The sequence below is a fragment of the Piliocolobus tephrosceles genome, chromosome 14 (assembly GCF_002776525.5).
Source record: "Piliocolobus tephrosceles isolate RC106 chromosome 14, ASM277652v3, whole genome shotgun sequence".
NCBI lineage: Eukaryota > Metazoa > Chordata > Mammalia > Primates > Cercopithecidae > Piliocolobus > Piliocolobus tephrosceles.
Genome location: NC_045447.1, coordinates 38,700,528 through 38,721,276, shown reverse-complemented (window position 1 = coordinate 38,721,276; position 20,749 = coordinate 38,700,528). Strand labels below are relative to the sequence as shown.

The window sequence follows — 20,749 nt, the reverse complement described above, 5'->3', positions numbered from 1 at the left end:
GACTGACAGATTCCACAGTAACACTCAAGGCCCAGGCAGGAAACAGAAAACATACCAGCTATTTTAACAGAGAGGATTTAATATAAAGAATTGTTAACTAGGTACTAAGGGAATAAAAAGGCAGAAAAAGGATACTGAGATATCATAGGGAAAATGTAGAAAGCAGCTACTACCCATAGGACTGGGAAACAAAGGGAAGGAGTGGGGATTATTAAAATTTAGAAGGTTGGAGATGGGGCTCATTGAACCAGAGGTCAGATCGCTGAAAGCATAGACAGGTGGGGTGCCCATTGGCTGGCATTTCTGAGGGAGTGCAATGAGGATGTTTCTGCAAGAGTTGGAAAAACCACAAACTGAAACCCACTGCCACTCTAGAACCAAGTTACTACTATGTGAAGATTCTTTGCTTAAGTGATGCTGACAGGAACAAAGAAAAGACAAAAAGAACAAAGAAAAGAAAAAAAAGTTCAAGCCCTGTATTCCTCCTTTATCCATCCAGTCTCCCTCTCCTGCCTCCCATTGGCAGGGCTTAGCAGGGAACCAGCTGGCAAAGCAGAAATGTGGTTTGCAGAGTCCCAGACCCACAGCATAAAGCAGAATACAGAAGGGTGGATTTGAAGCTGAATGATGATAGCTTAATAATCAGCACATCAGCTCTATATGAATGTAAAACAACTAAATAAAGTAACAAAAGCATCAGAAAAAAATTACATAATGCATGTGTAATTTGGGAGTTGGAAAGCCTAAAAAAAGAGGAAATTAAGAAGACAATAAAGAAAAATATAGACATATTTCACAACTTAAAAAAATTAAAGATGGTATAGCAAAAGATATCATAAACATAGACAAAAGGCAAAAAATAGCTTAGAGGAAATACTAGCAATACATATGAAAGATACATAATATATGTAATATATTAGGAGCTCTTACAAATTATCAAGAAAATAGCAAAAACAATCTAGTAGAAGAAGGGCAAAAGTTATGAATAACAATTTACAAAACCAAAGGATCAATAAACATTGCAAGGCTGGTGCATCTCACTGTTTGTCAGGGAAACATAAATTAATATATTAACAAAATATAACTTCTCACTATGAACACACAAAGTATGGATTGGATATAACACCTACTGGTGGTAGGGATGCAGGAAAAAGTATGCTCTATTTCACTGCTGAAAATGTGAAATAGTGAAGCCATTTAGGAAAGAAGTCTGAAAATACCTTTAAAAATATTTAAATCATATTATTTTAATCTGGTAATCCCACAGATAAATCCCTGAAAATTTATCCAACAGATATAAAAGCATCAGTCCAAAATATACATTTGTAAAATATTTAGTATAAAAATATTTGAGTAGCAAAACATTGTGAAGGAAATAAACATCAATTAGTAGGGGAATGGTTGAATAAGCTGTGTGATTCGTTGACTACAATAAAGCCATTGAAAGGACAGAGTTCCATCTATACCAAGTAAATTGAAGAGATTTTTCACAATGTATTTTCAAGTAAGAAAAACAATCTGCAGGGAAGTATATACAATTTAATCAAATTATTATGAAATAAATGAAAATGTAAACATCAATACATGAATTATTTGTATACTATTATATAAGCATAGAGAAAAGTGTGAAAAATAACAGGTCAGAAAGTTATTAGTGACATGGAAGGATTAGAAGGAAAGAGGAACATGAAAATAGCATAAAGAGATGATTAAAAGTCTGGTTAACAGTCTGGGCAGGGTGGCTCATGCCTGTAAACCCAGAACTTTGGGAGGCCAAGGTGGGTGGATCACTTGAGATCAGGAGTTTGAGACCAGCCTGGCCAACATAGTGAAACACTGTCTCTATGAAAAATACAAAAATTAGCCAGGTGTGATGGTGCTCACCTGTAATCCCAGCTACTCGGGAGGCTGAGACGTGAGGATTGCTTGAACCCAGGAGGTGGAGGTTACAGTGAGCTGAGATTATGCCACTGCACTCCAGCCTGGGCAACAGAGTGAGACTCTGTCTCAACAAATAAATAAATAAATAAATATCTGGTTAACAAAATGTAAAAGAAAATAATATTTAACACCTTCATGTCAAGCATTGGTTGTTGTTTTTTAAATATTATATTATTAAACAGTTTGAGTCACAAGAATTTGAAAAAATAGTACAGCAAGTTCCCTTGTACTCTTCATCCAGCTTTTCCTAATATGTTACAAAACCATAGTTATGCAGGATTTTTTGTTCCTTAGTTCAGCTAAATCTGGTTTCTTGTCTCATGACTAGGAAAAATTAGGCATGCAGACATATTGAAGGGTGAGGAGGGTGGAATTTTTTAAGTGAAAAGAAAGCTCTCAGCAAAAAGAGAAGGTCCCGCCAGCAGGCTCCCACCTCACAGACTGATTACCAGGCTGCCACACATGAGCTGAAGAGGATAGGCTGCCCCCCTGCATAAGGTGTGAACTCCTGGTGGCTTCACCCCATTTCCCCAGTGCATGTGGGCCTCCAGTCCATTGTGGGCATGCCCTGGCAAGACCTTGTGCAGGTTCCCTTATCTGCACAAAAATACATGGTGTAAACACTTGTGGGGCAGGTGAGAGATTCTCCAGAGACCCTTTTTTATCTACCTAGGTGTTTGTCTGCCTCTTGCCTCTATCAATAGTATATTGTCAAAACCAGAAAATTGCATTTGGTATAATACTGTTAACTCAGGTACCGATCTTATTTGGATTTCACTAGTTTTTTATAATGAGATTTTTTAAAATTTTTATTTATTTATTTTTAAGATGGAGTCTCACTCTGTTTCACACAGGCTGGAGTGCAGTGGTGCAGTCTCGACTCACTGCAGCCTCTGCCTCCTGGATTCAAGCAATTCTCGTCTGTCAGCCTCCTGAATAGCTGGGACTACAGGCATGTGCCAACACACCCAAGTAATTTTGTATTTTTAGTAGAGACGGGGTTTTATCATGTTAATCAGGCTGGTCTTGAACTCCGGAACTTAGGTGATCCACCCGCCTCGGCTTCCCAAAGTGCTGGGATTACAGGCATGAGCCACTGCACCCAGCCCAATAATTCATATTTAAATCCATATTTGATCATTTCCCAGAACTTGAGACAACAGTAAACTCATAAGTCCCATTAAAAGTTCTGTAGAAGACTCATCTTAAGTGGTAAACTTCCCAGTTTTCTCTTCTGAAAAGCTAAAAAGCAAATAGACCACTTAAGTAAGGAAGCACATCCTTTTACAGCTCTTTTTGTAAAAGTCATGTAATCATCAGAGGTTAAATTCCTACCTTCCAGATCTTACACAGACTTTATTAGGATTTAGACAGGCATCCTTGAACCCACAACAAAAGTAAGAAGCTGCAAACTACCAGACTGATATTCGTGTCAGAAGGATGATACTCAAAAGGTTTAACAGCTAGTGTGGCCCAGCAACAATGAGCATTGAGACCAGCTTTAAGCTAGCGAAATACTGTCCTAGTGCCTCCCAGTTGAATTTCAGTCCTGAGGAAAGTAAGTCACAGAGACATACATACTTAATAATCTATAAAGTTAGATTCTGATCCAGATCTCAAAACTCCTAAATTTTCCAGCAAAGAAATAGGATAACTGATATGGTTTAGCTCTGTGTCCCCGCCCAAATGTCATCTTGAATTGTAATCCCCATGTGTTGAGGGAGGGAAGTGATTGGATCATGGCGGGGTATTTTCCCCCTTGCTGTTTTCATGATAGTGAGTGAGTTCTCATGAGAACTGATGATTTTATAAGTGTTTGACAGTTCCTCCTTCATACACTAACACTCTCTCCTGCCACCTTGTGAAGAAGGTGTCTGCTTCCCTTTCCACCACAATTGTAAGTTTCCTGAGTCCTCCCCAGCCACATGAAACTGTGAGTCAGTTGAACCTCCTTTGTTTATAAATTACCGAGTGTCAAGTGGTATCTTTATAACAGTGTGAAAATGAACTAATACAATAACCTTCCTTATTATAGTCAACTAAAGAAAACTTTTAAATTACAAAGTGACAATTGCGAGCCTGAAGCATTATTTCTAAAATGCTGTTCCTCAGAGCAGTATTTTGCTATTAGCATATTACAGTTATAGTCTGAAATTTACATTCTAAAAACATTACTTCAAAATTTTTAGAAAAATAAGTCACACACACACACACACTCTATAATTACCATTAGTTCCTGAAAACAATAGATGAATAAACATGAGACCTACCAAGTAGCTCAATAGTTCTTTATGGTTTTGAAATTCTACGGATTAATTTTTTATTTTCTCGTATGTGAGCTATTGATTTGTGTTATTTCTCTGTACTCTATAACATAAAATACCAAGCCTTAAATTTTCTCACTGTGTAGTAGATACATTCCTAATTCACTTGTTACCATTTACAGTTAACATAAAACATGGAACATAAACACATTAAATATGTGAGAATGGTAAGGATTTAGGGAAACAGGAACTCTCATTGATAGAGTCAACTGGCACTTTTCAGGAAGAGACATGTTAATATTTAGTAAGAAGCTACAAAACTGTTTATCCCTTGGACTTCCACTGCTAGGATTCTATTCTAATTGAATAACCAGATATCTAAAAAAGATTTATGTGTAAGAAATACATAAGAATGTTTATCCCATCAATGTTTACAGAGTGAAAAATCAGAAACATTATACTTTTCCAGCAGTTAGGGAATGGGTGCATAAAATATGGTACATGCTTAAGAAAGAAAACACTACAACTTTTTTTTTTTTTGAGACCGTCTCACTCTGTTCTCCAGGGTGGAGTACAAGTAGTATGATCATGGCTCACTGCAGCCTTGACCTCTCAGGCTCAAGTGATCCTCCTACTTCAGCCTCCCAAATAGTTGGTACTTTACAGGTATATGCTACCATACTCCACTAATTTTATATTTTATTTTTTGTAGAGACAGGTCTCACTCTATTGCCCAGCCTGGTCTTGAACTTTTGGACTCAAGCAATCCTCCCACCTGGGCCTTCCAGAGGCATGCAATTACAGGTGTGAGCCACCGTGCCTGGCCTACAACTTTTAAAAACAGTGTTTTTAAAGAATATTTGAGGATATGGGGAAATCTTCAGTGGAAAAAGTTAATAAGGGCAATTTTCTTTTTGTAGAAATATTCCAGCTAATACATGAAGAGGGAATGATAGATTAAAATATCACCACTTTGCAACCCTTAGTAAACCAAACGGGTCTGGGCAATGACCATCAATAGCTTCTTAAATCACAAAAAGTCAAGCAGACATTATGAACCTTCTTATTAAAATACACAATATACTTTTTAAAAAGCTTTCCCCCCCCCCACCAAAAAATAAAAATCAAAACTGAACCTAATCAAGCTGAGATCTAACTACAATTTATGGAAATTAAGGGCAGGAGAGCATATTAAACTACACTGTGGCAAAGCAGTCAGTAAAATCTGGATGTAGGAAACTCAACAAGACAACCTGATTTGTGTTAAAAAGTCATTTTGAAGGAATAAAAAGAGATTGAGTAGGAAGCAACAGATGAAGAGAATCTTAAGTGATTGATATATCAATGAATTATTAATGTATGGACTTTCTAAGAATTCTGATTCAAACAAAGAAATTGTGAATATATGTATTTATACAGAAAAAATTACTCATGACACTTTTTTTTTTAAAGACAGAGTCTTGCTCTGTCGCCCAGGCTGGAGCGCAGTGGCACAGTCTCGGCTCACTGCAACCTCCACCTCCTGGGTTCAAGCGATTCTCCTGCCTCAGCCTCCAGAGTAACTGGGACTACAGGCACGTGCCATCACCCCCAACTAATTTTTTGTATTTTTAGTAGAGACAGGATTTCACCGTGTTAGCCAGGATGTTCTCGATCTCCTGACCTCGTGATCCGCTGGCCTTGGTCTCCCGAAGTGCTGGGATTACAAGCGTGAGCCACCATGTCCAGCCCATGACACTTATTAAAGATGATAAGGCAAACTTTATTCAAGGGTGACCATGGCGATAGGTATAGGGTCCACTGCGGCAAGGTCTTGCATTGGAGGAGAGAGATTACACTTGACTCTGACTGCAGCAAGGACAAGTGGGGATTTATAACCAAAGATCAGGGTGGGGTCAGTGGATGGAAAATTACTAAGAAGAAACAGCAAGGATAAGAAGTTTCTGGCTAAACAGACTTTACAGGATTTTTGCTGAAGGCTGTCCACGGTGATATCAAGAGTGGTCACATACCAAGGGTGAGGAATTTTTGATGAACTGACTTTGTAGGATTCTTGCTCCAATCGGCTTCTACACAGAGAGAGAGGGAAGCCCAAGTTTAGGCTTGGGAAGCCCAGAAAGGACTCAGGAGGCTGACTGAAGTTTTAGTCAAAGAGAGAGTCTTTGTCTGTATGTAAACCTGGGAAATATGAACACTGGATATTTGATAATATTAAGAGATCATGGATAATGATAAAGGTAATTATTTTTTAAAAAGAGCGCCTATCTGTTAGAGACACCTACTGAAATATTTGTGAATAAAATAATAATATGAAGTGATGGTTTGAAATGTGCTTCAAATATCCCTGAGGGGAAGGGAACTAGGAGGGGTTTTTAATCATTTCAGGCTGCTATGACAAAGTTCCATAGACTGAGTGACTCAAACAAACATTTAGTTTCTCACAGCTCTGGAGGATGGGAAGTGAAAGCTCAAGGTGCCAGAAGATTTCGTGTCTTGTGAGGGTCTTCTTCCAGTTTATGGACAGCCTCCTTCTTATTGTATCCTCACATGGCACACACACACACACACACACAGAGAGAGAGAGAGAGAGAGAGAGAGAGAGAGAGGGAAACTCTAGTCTCCTCCTCTTCTTATAAGAACATTGATCCCATCATGAAGGCCTCACCATCAAGACCTCAGCTAAACCCAGTCACCTCCCAAAGGCCCCACCTCCTAATACTGTCACATTGGGAGTTAGAGCTTCCACATATGAATCTGGGGGAGACACAAACATTCAGTCCTTAACAGTGGAATGGAGATAAAACACGTTTGTCCACAAGCTAGTAATTGCCAAAGCTGGAGGATAAGATTATGAGGGTTCATCCTCTATTTTGTGTGTGGAATTTTCCATAATATAATTTTTTTAATACAAGTAGACTCACAAGAGACTAAGGACATTTCCGGGGCCATATAGATATAGATATAGATATAGATATACTTTTTTTTTTTTTTTTTTTGAGACGGAGTGTAGTGACGTGATCTCGGCTCATGGCAACTTCTGCCTCCCAGGTTCAAGCGATTCTCCCATCTCAGCCTCCTGAGCAGCTAGGATTACAGGCACTCGCCATCATACCCGGCTTATTTTTTTGTATTTTTAGTAGAGACGGGGTTTCACCATGTTGGCCAAGCTGGTCTTGAACTCCTGACCTCACGTGATCCGCCTGGGCCATATTTTTTATGCCTTATAATGAATAAACAAATAACCATATGTAATTCTTGTGCCATTGTAAATACCAATATCAACAAATTCCCATATCAAGGGGAATTTAGAATTATTTACAATATGACTTATAAACTGAAGTTCCTTTTCAGGTTATAAGTCCTAAATTTGGATTTGGAAAATATAGCAATCATGCCCTTGGTCCAGAGAAAATACTCGTCTATCCATCTAAGTCTTTGCTGCCAAGGCCTATGAGACTTAGGATATAGGGCAAATCTTCCCTAAATCATTGGCACTGACCCCAGAGGTGTCACATCTAGAGCCTTAAGCAAGGTCTTCATCCAGAGATTAGATATGGTCATGTCAAGGAGGAAATATAATTTCTCCTGAACATCGTTAAGTTTGTAATTGGACAGATTATCAAGAGAAAACAAGCAAGTTTATGAACTCCTGCAGTGCACATCATGCAGGGGAAATATCAGAAGGTGACTCAAAGCAGTGGCTTAGAATTCTGGCATATATGTAAGTTTTAACAACAACAACAACAAAAAAAAAAAACAATTCAAGAGAAGAGGCAAGACAAAGGAAATTGGTTTAGGCTTCCAAAGGCAGGAAACTATGGGAAGGTAAATATATGGGGAAATTAATGGTAGGTAATGGGTCGTTAATTAAGTTTTTTTGAAGATTCCTCTGGTGCTATCTCTAAACTGGTAAGAGTTATTTCCAGTGAAGGAGAATGTATATCCTGTTTTTTAGGTGGAAAAGCCAGGAGGATAGAAAGAGCTCTTCGTTTGCTTAATTGCATTTAGCTCAAAAATATTGGTGTCAAAGAGGCATGTTTTGGGGCCAATATTCTGGTTTCTTTCCATTTTTATTTAGTTCTAGTCCATCTTTGAGACAGAGTCTCGCTCTGTCGCCCAGGCTGGAGTGCAGTGACACAATCTCGGCTCACTGCAATCTCTGCCTCCCAGGTTCAAGCGATTCTCCTACCTCAGCCTCATGAGTAGCTTAGAATTCTGGCATATATACATAAGTTTTAACAACAACAACAACAGCAACAACAACAAAAAAAAACCAAAAAAATAAAAACGAATAAATTCAAGAGAAGTGACAAGAATTTTTCTTCTAAGTAACTTAAGTCCAAGAAGAGCAATGCAGGGACATTCTGGATTTGTTTAGAGTCACCTGGATAAACTTATTTATTCTTTCCTCAATGTACATTTTTTAAACCCCTACTTTTCAATAACATTTAATAATTTAATGCCAAGTTTCTGTGTTAGGTCTTAATGACACAGCCCTCGACCACTAATTGTCTGCTGAGAGACATAAAAAGTAAAAAGGCAAATCCTGACTACATTGGTTGTTTTTTTTTTTTTTTTTTTTTTCTTTTTGAAGACAGGGTCTCACTCTGTCACCCAGAGTGAAATACAGTGGCGTGGTCATGGCTTACTGCAGCCTCAACCTCCTGGCCTCAAGCGATCCTCCCACCTCCACTTCTCAAAGTGCAGGACAAGGTCAATTTTATGTGAAGCAGGAAACTGGTTTATGGTAATCCCTTTTCTACTCATTGCCAGGTTACCTAATTGCTTTAAAAGACAACTGACTCCTCTCCTTCAGGTGTTTATCAAGAAATAGTGAACAGATTTGTGAGAATATATATACACACACACACACACACAGTCAATTAGGGAATTGGTTACAAATTCCAACTCTGAGGATAACCAGATATTTTTTAGTAGAACAATTCCTAGAGTGATGGAATAGGAGTCAACAGTGAAGAGTAGTTAGCCTACAAGTAGAAGTCAATCCTGAAACCAACTATTTGGAAAGTAGATTTGGGGGTCATAAAATTAGCTCAAATGATAGAGATTAGATTTGCTTAGATTTTTTTACAATTGGTGTGGGTGTCAATAGATTCAGAAAACGCATTGCTATTGTCTGAATGTTTGTGTCCCCCCAAAATTCCTGTAATTGAAACCTAATCTATTAGGCAATTGTATTAAGAGATGGGGCCTTTGGGAGGTGATTAAGTCATATGGTTGGAGTCTCATCAACAAGACTAGTGCTCTTATAAAAGAAGTTAGAGGGAGCCGTTTTCTCCTCCTACCATGTGAGGACACATAGAAGTTACCATCTATAAAGCAGATAGAGCTCTCATCAGACACTGAATCTGCTGGCATCTTGATCCTGGACTTTGCAACCTTCAGAACTGTGAGTAATAAATTTCTGTTGTTTATAAATTATCTAGTCTAAAGTATTTTGTTATAGCAGTAGGAATGGACTAAGATGTGCCTAGAAGGCAAGAGCATTATGGGACTCTTTCCCTTATTATGAGGATCTTACTACCTTCCATAAGGAAATTTAATCATTTGTCTTGCAGTGGGGATGGAAGGTAATGTTTTACATTTTTGCTTCTATGTGCATAAAATATCTCTGAATGGATACACATGAGCCTTGAAACATTGCTTTCAGGAAGGGGGATTAGGTGGCTGGGAGAAAGGGGTAGAAAGGAGATTTTCCCTTGTGAATACTTTGTACCTTTAAAAGTTTGAACCATATGAATGTATTACCTTGTAAAATTAATTGGTTGGGCGCCATGGCTCACACCTGTAATCTAGCACCTTGGGAGGCTGATGCAGGCTGATTACCTGAGGTCAGCAGTTCGAGACCAGCCTGGCCAACATGGTGAAACCCCGTCTCTACTAAAAATACAAAAATTAGCCAGGCATGGTGGTGGGCGCCAGTAATCCCAGTTACTGGGGAGGCTGAGGCAGGAGAATCGCTTGAACCTGGGAGGCAGAGGTTACAGTGAGCCAAGATTGTACCACTGTACTCCAGCCTGGGCAATAAGAGCAAAACTCTGTCTCAAAAAATAATAATAACAATTAATTAAGACTAAATTGGGGATAATATGCTTAAAAAGAGGTGGTAAGGAGATTAGCACCACAAAAATAATTTGCTCTAATAAAAAATGAAAACTAAGGCAAATCACTTTGTTAAGAATCCAAAGAGCCATTATAAGTGAATATAACACGTTCCAGATTTTATTTTGCTACAAAGAACTTTATGGGTAAAACTGGTGAGTTCTGAATACAGTCTATAGGTTAGATGATAGTATTTTAATGTTAATTTTCTGATTTTAATAATTGTACTGTGGTTATATAAAAGTCTGTTTTTAATAAATATACACCAAAGTATTTAGAGGTAAAGGAGTTTCATGCATGTAACTTACTCAAAAAGTAAGTTTATGGGGGAATATCTAGAGAGACAGAGAAAAATAATAACAAAAGCAAGCGTGGTAAAATGTTAACATTTGTTAACAAGGAGGAGAAGAACCTGGAACCCTCATACATCAGTGGTAGCAGTAAAAATATATATCATTATGATTATTTTTAAAAGCAGACAATTTCCTATAATTAAATGCATTGCTACCAAGTGACCTAGCAATTATACTTCTAGGTATTTACCCAAGATAAATGAAAGCATATATACAGTATTCTCAGTGCTAATGACTCTCAGCTTTTGGTGTACATAATAATCATCTGGAGTTATGTTAAAAATGCAAACTTGGATGGATATGGTGGCTCGCACCTATAATCTTAGCACTTTGAGAGGCTGAGGCAGGAGGATTGCTTGAGTCCAGAATGTCAAGACAGCAGTGAGCCATGATAGCACCACTGAACTCCAGCCTGGGCAATGGAGCAAGACCTTATCTTCAGGAAAAAAAAAAAAAAAAAAAAAAAAAAGCAAACTCTGGTTCAGCAGGTTTGAATTAAGTCCCCTAAATCTTCATTTTTAACAAGAACTTCAGGTGGTTCTGATGTAATTAGCTCATAGACCAGATTTTGGAAAGATTGTTTTATGATGTGGATATTTCTCCTCCACCCTCCCATAATTTCACACCATCTACCACATTGCTTTAGGACCCAAATTAGGGTAACTGATATTATCTGTTCCTCCGACATTTCCCAATGTGTGTATAATAATATCTAAAGATCTTTAAGATAATTCAGCATAACAAAAATAAAAATTGACAAGTGGACCTAATTAAAGAGCACCACAAAAGAAACTATCAACAGAGTAAACAGACAACCTATAGAATAGGAGAAAATATTACCAAGCTATGCGTTTGACAAAGATCTAATATCCAGAATCTAGAGGGAATTTAAATAATTCAGCCAGGCACTGTATCTCACGCCTGTTATCTCAGCACTTTGTGAGGCTGAGGTGGGTGGATCATTGAGCCCAGGATTCTGAGACCTTCCTGGGCAACATGGTGAAATCTCACCTCTACCAAAAAAAAAAAAAAAAAAAATTCAAAAATTAGCTGAGGGCCAGGTGCGGTGGCTCAAGCTTGTAATCCCAGCACTTGGGGAGGTCGAGGCAGGCGGATCACCTGAGAGCAGGAGTTCAAAACCAGCCTGTCCAACATGGTGAAACCCTGTCTCTACTAAAAACACAAAAAATTAGCTGGGCATGGTGTTGAGCACCTGTAGTCCCAGCTACTTGGGAGGCTAAGGCGGGATAATCACTTGAATCCGGGAGGTGGAGGTTGCCAGGAGTTCAAGACCAGCTTGGGCAGTATAGCAAGACCCCGTCTTTGAAAAAAAAAAAAATTAGCTGAGCATAGTGGTATACGCCTGTAGTCCTAGCTCCTTGGGAGGTGGTGGCAGGAGTATCACTTGAGCCCAGGAGTTTGAGGCTGCAGTGAGCTATAACTGCACCACTTCACTCCAGCCTAAGTGGAAGAGCCAGACTTGTCTCTAAAAAATAATGAACAAACAAATACATCAATGAATAAATTCAATTTACCTTCAGTCTTAAAATCCTGTCTTCAGCTTTACAATCCTTTCTTTTTAACTGTCATATCCCTACTTGAAACCAGTATATGTTGTTTTTGTACTTTTTTAAAAAAAGGAACCTTATTTCCCTTATTTACAATTTGTAATTGGTCCCTCCCTCACCACCACCACTTACACACGTAAATTCAACCTCACGATGTGATCATCTCCATTAATTATACAATTGTACAAAACCAGAATTAGGAATAAAAACATTTCCTTTTGAATACTCAGACAAAATATTGATTATATTGTGAGATAGAAGATTTTCTCAGAACTGCCAAGGTTTTATAAAAAGATCATATTTCTAATTTATGAACCTTAATAGCTTTTTTATTTTACTATCACCAAACCTAAATTTTATATTTTGATTCTATTTTTAGTGTGGACCTCAGAGAACACAAAGCCCAAATGCTCTCATTTGTCATCACTGTATATAGGAAAGGACAAACAAAAACTTCTAGCAAAATATATTTTTAAGTTTAGTAAATATAATGTATATACTATATGTATATTTACTATATATACACTATATGGTATATATTTACTAAACTTAAAAAATATATAACTATGTATTATATATTTATATACTATATATAGTATACATGTATTTATCTACTATGTATTTAGTATATATATGCATTAAATATACTATATATAGCAAATATATAGTATATATAGTATATATACACTATGTACTACATATAAATATATATTTACTAAAGTGGTTTTTTTTGTTTTTGTTTTTGTTTTTGAGATGGAGTTTTTTGCTCTTGTTGCCCAGGCTGGGGTGCAGTGGCATGATCTTCGCTCACCACAACCTCCGCCTCTTGGGTTCAATCTATTCTCCTTCCTCAGCCTCCCGAGTAGCTGGGATTACAGGCATGTGCCACCACACCTGGCTAATTTTGTATTTTTAGTAGAGGCGGGGTTTCTCCATGTTAGTCAAGCTGGTCTCAAACTCCCGAACTCAGGTGATCTGCCCACCCCAGCTTCCCAAAGTGCTGGGATTACAGGCATGAGCCACCGTGCCCGGCCTATATTTACTAAACTTAAAAATATATAACATATGCTGTATATGTTATGTATATATAATATACATAATGTACTAAATATATGGTATATAAATATATTGTGCTATATATAGTATAAATATATAGTACATATATATTTCATATATAAATATATACTACATAGTAAATATATATTTTACTATGTACTTATAGTAAAATATATAGTCTATTTTACTATATACTTATAGTAAACTATATATTAACTATATAATTTAGTATATATTTGCCATATATATATACATAAACATAAATACTTATACACACATTCACACACACACAAGTTTATGCACATTTATATCAGTTGTGATCTAAAGCTAAAAAAAAAATTTCAAACAGGGAATTTCAAAAATTCCCTGACCCACCAAACTATCCTTGAAAAACCCTAGCCTCTGAATTTTGGGGGAGACTGATTGGAGTGATGATAAACTCTGGTCCCCATTCAACCAGCTCTGTGTCAATTAAACTTTTTCTCTATTGCGATTCCCCTGGCTTGATAAATCAGCTCTTTCTGGGTGGTGGGCAAAATGAACCCATCAGGTGTTTACAGATTAATGGGTTAATAGATTAATAGGTTTTATAGGAAGAAGAAGAGAGACCTAGGCTAGCATGTTAACACACTCAGCCCCCTCCCCATATAATACCTTGCCTTGCCTCAGGACTCTTCAGAGAGTCTCCACCAGTAAGAAGGCTTTCACCAGATGTTTCCCTTCCTGCTTGGACTTCCCAGCCTCCAGACCTGTAAGAAATACATTTCATTTCTTATAGATTACCCACTTTCAGGTATTTAGTTATAAGCAACAGAAAATGGACTAAGGCAAGCAGTAAACCAGATGTTTGAAGTTGAGAGAAGACCTAAGAGTACTGTTATCCTACTCTATGCAACAGCTGTTCTTCAGTTATCCTTTCTTCTTTGGAATCATCCATGACCCAGGATGGAAATATACACCTAAGCATCCAAAGCTCTGAAAAATAACCAGGATATTTAGGAAGAGCAAAGGGCACAAGTGCCAGATTATTAAAATTATCTATTTAAGGCAATTATTTTCATTTATACAGTAGAGTGAAGTAACTAGATTATGTAAAATAGATAGATAATATAGTTAAAATATATACTCTCTATAAGTAAAAGCTTTACCTGAAGAGGTAGTATGTAATGAATGAAAGTGTCTCAGAGGCGTTTGAACCAGAGCAACTCCACCTTAATTAGGAGCTGGGTAAAATGATGCTGAAACCTACTGGGCTCCATTCCCAGATGGTTAAGGCATTCTAAGTCACAGGAGGAGATAGGAGGTCAGCACAAAATACAGGTCATAAAGACCTTGCTGATAAAACAGTTGCAGTAAAGAAGTCAGCTCAAACCCACCAAAACCAAGATGGTGACGAGAGTGACCTCTGGTCGTCCTCACTGCTACACTCCCACCAGCGCCGTGACAGTTTACAAATGCCATGGCAACGTCAGGAAGTTACCCTATATGGTCTAAAAAGGGGAGGCATGAATAATCGACCCCTAGTGTAGCATAGCATCAAGGAAAAAAAACTGTTAAAATGGCCAATCAGCAGCTCTCGGGGCTGCTCCGTTTATGGAGTAGCCATTCTTTTATTCCTTTACTTTCTTAATAAACTTGCTTTCACTTTACTGTATGGACTCACCCTGAATTCTTTCTTGCATGAAATCCAAGTACCCTCTGGTGGGGTCTGGATTGGTACCCCTTTCCTGTAACAAAAGCAGTACTAGTGGAAGGCTACCAGATAAAATTCCCTGAATCACAGTTTGAAAGTTGTGTGATCTTGGGCAAATTATTTCATATTTCTGTACTTTCGTTTTCTCATTTATAAAATTTGGGTGATACTAATGCCTATTTTATTGGGTCCTGGTGAGGATAACAGGGGAGAGAAAAAGAGAGAGAATTATTAGGTACAGCCTCTGTCATGTAATATGACACCAAATTGTAGCAAGGAGGAAGAGTAACAGGAACTCTGATAATCTTATATTTTGCTTACATTTTATAGTTAGGACTATAAAATGGTATGTACACTTTTGACAGCTGTTCTTCGGTTTTTAATCAAGTAGATCCAGCAATCCACTACTAGGCATTTATCCAAGATAAATAAAAAATTAAATTTACAAGTTCTGTTCAGAAGTATTCATAGCATCTTGTTCATAACCAGAAACAACCCAAATGTTCATCAACAGGAAAACTAATCAGCAAATTGTGGTATGTTCACACAATGGAATACTACTCAACAATATAAAAGAATGAACAACTGAAACACACAACAATGTGGAAAAATATCACAGACATGATTTTGATCAAAAGAAGTGAGATACTAAAGAATACATACTGTATGTTTCCATTTATATGAATTTAAAGAATACGCAAAACTAATTTTTTTTTTTTTTTTTTGAGATGGAATCTCATACTGTCACCCAGGCTGGAGTGCAGTGGCGCAATCTCGGCTCACTGCTACCCCTGCCTCCTGGGTTCAAGCGATTCTCCTGCCTCAGCCTCCCAAGTAGCTGGGACTACAGGCATGCATCACCACACCTAGCTAATTTTTTGTATTTATAATAGAGACAGGGTTTCGCCATGTTGGCCAGGCTGGTCTCAAACTCCTGACCTCAGGTGATCCACCCGCCTCGGCCTCCCAAAGTGCTGAGATTACAGGCATGAGCCACCATGCCCGGCCCATCTCATTTATGGTTAAATTTACTTATTTGGTGTTTATTGATCATTTAGTTTATGCCAACAATTTTTACATATACTTTGCTACATGCACTTTCATGTATTCTTATAATGATTCTATGATTTAGGCATTATTATTATACAGCAATATATGATACATGGCTAAGAGAGTTTAAGTATCTTAACCAAGACCACATAACTAGTAAGTGATGTTGCTGGGTTTGGGGTCTTTTCACTTACAATGCTATCTTGTCCTTACTGCAGACCGAGTTTGCAAATCAATCTCATAACTAGAACAAATAATGTTAATTGGAGTTTATTATTATTATTTACTCAAGCAAACTTTTTAACATAATTTCAGATTTGTGGCCTACACAACTGTGAGAGAATAAATGAGTATTGCTTTAAGCCACTATGTTTGTGGTATCTTGTTACACCAGCAATAGGAACATAATACAGGTATCTTGCTCTTTTCCAAACGAGGCACCAACCACTGTCAAAGCATTTTCCATGAAGGATGCTATGGGCACCCCCAAATATGTAATACTATACGATGCCCACATTAGATGTTAAATATGCTTTTCAAAAATAAAATTAATGTTTTACTGAAGGATACATAGGTGACTAGGAGTAGAAAGCCATTCAAGCGACTGAAGCTACAGGAAGTTTGTTTTGAGGATAAAGAGGGAAATCTCATGAACCACCAAGCACAGATAATGAACTTAGCCACTACATGAAAGAAAAAGGATCAGATAGCATTTACAGAAAAGGTTTCACACACAGCTTCAAGCAGGAACCGAATGAGAATAAATATAAAAATAGATAATACCAACAAACTAGTTAAAATTAAATGCTCCATTTCCCCACACACACACTGCACATTCATGGGCTATTTGATAATGTCTTCTAAACATCTGGTTATGTAAAAACTATGCCATTTAGGATTTTAAATGTAAAACGTTTTACTTGGAAGAGGAAGACAAGGCAAGTGAGGTTGCCATTGAGGAAGAAAAAGAAGAGGATGAAAAAGTGAAGAAGATTCATCAGACCACGACGAAAATGAAGATGAGTTTAGTGATGAAGAAAACTTACTAAATAGCACAAAGGCTAAACTTCTAAAGTTGACAAGCAGCAGCATAGACCCTGGTCTGAGTATCAAGCAGTTGGGTGGTTTGTATGTTCATTTCAATGCAGATAAACTACAGTCTAACAAGAAAACTCTAACACAGATCATAGAGAAGAAGAAAAATGAGCTTCTGCAGAAAGCCGCCATTACACCTGATTTTGGAAAACACTGCTGTGTTCCACCATATAGTGAATCAAAGTATCAACTTCAGAAAAAACGTAGAAAAGAAGGACAAAAAACAGCAGGGGATGGCTGGTTTGGTATGAAAGCTCCAGAAATGACAAATGAACTGAAAAATGATCTCAAAGCACTGAAGATAAGAGCCAGCATGGACCCGAAAAGATTTTACAAGAAAAATGATAGAGATGGCTTCCCCAAGTACTTCCAAATTGGAACCCTTGTTGACAATCCAGCTGATTTCTACCATTCACGAATTCCCAAGAAGCAAAGGAAAAGAACTATTACGGAAGAACTGCTGGATGATTCTGAGTTCAGAAGATACAACCGAAGGAAGTACTCAGAGATCATGGCTGAAAAAGCAGCAAATGCGGCAGGAAAAAAGTTCCGAAAGAAGAAGAAATTTCGCAATTAAGATTTACCAAGCAAACTGCAACATTTTACATCACCCTTTTATTTACTTATTAAAGACGTTTTGAAAAGTAAAAAAAAAGAAATATCTAGAGTGGCCACACTTGGGGGAAACAGGGAGAAGGGGTACAGAGAAGTACTTTTTGTTTTTGTTTTTGTTTTTTGAGGTAAAGTGTCAGTCTCCCGGCTGGAGAGCAGTGGCGTGATCTCGGCTCACAGCAGTCTCTGCCTCCCGGGTTCAAGTGATTCTGCTACCTCAGCCTCCTGAGTAGCTGGGATTACAGGTGCGTGCCACCACACACAGCTAATTTTTAATTTTTAGTAGAGATGGGGTTTCACCATGTTGGCCAGGCTGGTCTCGAACTCCTGACCTCAGGTGATCCATCTGCCTCTGCCTCCCAAATTGCTGGGATTACGGGCGTGAGCCACCATGCCCGGTGCAGAGTAGTACTTTGAATGAAAGGAAAATTCACAGGTCTTTATGATGGCTTGGGGATAGGGGTGAGAGACAATGAGGAATTACATATGATTCCCAGAATTCTAGCTCCTTTGTAAGCTTCAGGAGGACAAATGCAGAATCTTTCTTTCTGTTTCCATTGTATCTACCATGTTCAGCACACAGTAGATGCTCAAGGAAAGTGTTAGTTATTCAGTTATAGAAACCACTGAATTTTGTTCTTTTTTAACAGGGAAATGACATGGTCAGATTGGGGAATCAGGTAGCTAGCCTGTCAGCATCGTGGAAGATGAACAAGGCCCAGAGAGTATGGCAGATACTGAGAGCTGTCTATCAAAATCCAGCCTCCTTTCCTTCCTGAGTATATAGCTAACTGACATTTCCCAGCATCCTCTTCAGTTAGGTGTGGCCATGTGAGCATGTTCTAGCCAACGGAATGTGAGATGGAAGTGATGGAAGTGATGTGCACCACTTCCACACCAGCACCTTAAGACCAGGCTGACCCTTTTCCTGCTTTCCCTTTCCACCAACTGAATTCTGGCCATGGTGACCCTGCCTCAGTCATGCAAATGAGACGAATGTCCTTGCAAATGGCAAAGGCCCAGGATGGAAGGAGTTTGCATCTGTGAATCACTACATGGAGAAAAGCCACCTGCTGACCTAGAAACTTACTCTGGAATGAGATGAGAAATTAATTTATTATTATTTAAGATGCTGAATTTTGGAGGTTTATTTTTTCTATCAACATAGCCACCCTTATTAACATGGGGTGGGAGTCAGAGAGTGATACTAGAAATGGGACTATTTTAATAAACCAGGTAAGAGATGATGAGTACTGGCCAGGCATAGTGGCTCACGCCTGTAATCCCAGCACTTTGGGAGGTCGAGGTGGCTGGATCACTTGAGGTCAGGAGTTGGAGACCAGCCTGACCAATATGGTGAAACCCTGTCTCTACTAAAAATATAAAAGATTAGTCGGGCATGGTTGCATGTGCCTGTAGTCCTAGCTACTTGGGAGGCTGAGGCAGGAGAATCGCTTGAACCCAGGAGGCAGAGGTTGTAGTGAGCCAAGATTGCACCATTGCATTCCAGCCTGGGTGACACAGTGAGACTCCGTCTCAAAAAAAAAGAAAGATGATGAATACCTGTGATGGGATTGGTGGGTGTGGGTGAAGAAAAGATATGAACAAATTTATAAAATACACTCAGCATGACTGCTTTACCTTCAGATTTCTTAAAATCTTGACACTGCTGTAGCTTACTGCATGATTTTCTGCAAGGAGACTTTATTCCCACCAGTTAACTAAAACTTCTCTTTCCAAATTATTAGAGGCCTAAGAGCAGCAAATCCAATCTGGCCTTTTCTCGGTTTTTATAGTTTTCTCCTCTCTACAGCATATGACACTGTTGATCACCCCACCCACCCTACAGCTTTTTACATGCTGACTCTAATGCCTTCCACTCTTTCTCTATTTTTTTTCAACAGCTTATTCTTGTTCCATGCCCTTCTAAACATAGGTGCTCCTCAAGGTCTTGTCTTTAAATGCATTCTCTTTTTTTTTTTTTAAATATAGACACATTCACTGTCATGGCTTCAACTAGGCAGAGTGTGGCTGACCAACAGTGTGGCTCATCCTTGTGGAGGAGAACAGATGCCAATTAATTTGACATGACCATATCCAACCTAGGAAGTGGGTGGGAGGTAGGAAGGCAAATGAGCATATCTCTCTTCCTATTTCAGATATGAATAGGTTATTTCCTCTGATGGAAAAAAAAAAACATGCAGAACTTTCTGTAAGTGAAGGGAGTGGACTGTGGAGAATAAGCAGGATTGTCCAATAAATGACCTGAGAACACTTTCTGTGTTGCCTTCCTATGAACAGTTGGTTCCCTGTCCCCCAGGTGGAAGGGTCTATGTCTGAACTCAACTTCCCAAGAGACCTGGTGGTTGAGCTGCTAATGTTTTCCTGAATCTGCATGAACAGGTGGTGTCTAACCTCACACCTGCAAATGCTAAAGCCTAGATGGTTTACCTCTCACCTCCTAGGTCACTGTCACATCCATTTGTGAAAATGGAGAGGACTGTTGGAGCAGGGTCTGACTGCTGGAGCACCGCCCAGCTGCTGAAACAGCCTGCTGCAACCTGAAATCAGTTTTGTGTAACAGATACAGAAACAACCTACTTGACTCTAGACTCCTTTTACCCACTGCTATCACTCACCAATCAGAACCTGTCAGCTCCTCAAAACTTTATTAGTGCCTATGAATTGTCTTTCAAAGTAATACATAACATTTCTCCTTTTATAAAACCTCCAACCTTCCCTTCGTTCTTCAGACATACCCAAAACCACCGTGCCTGTGTTTATGGCCTGAATTGCAATTCTTGTGTCCCAAATAAAACATTTTAAAATTAGTCTATTTTATTTGACTTTGACAGTTTCATGCAGTTTATTGAATACTGTGCTGACAGTTTTCTGAGCACATTTAAAGTAGACTAGGTTAAGCTATAATGTTTGGTATGTTGGGTATATTAAACATATTTTCAACTTACGATGTTTTCTTTTTTTTTTTTTTTT

The 20,749-nt window shown here is 38.3% G+C and overlaps 1 protein-coding gene across 1 annotated transcript in view; it reads left to right on the top strand.

The window, feature by feature from the left end:
* LOC111536828 (deoxynucleotidyltransferase terminal-interacting protein 2-like) overlaps positions 1-17,722 on the top strand; it is a 41,600-nt gene extending 23,878 nt beyond the window's left edge. Inside the window, 2 exon segments of the mRNA XM_023203353.2 lie at positions 16,945-17,026; positions 17,029-17,722. Coding sequence (XP_023059121.2) covers positions 16,945-17,026; positions 17,029-17,720 — 774 coding nt within the window. The 3' untranslated portion in view covers positions 17,721-17,722.
* The last annotated feature ends 3,027 nt before the right edge of the window (positions 17,723-20,749 follow it).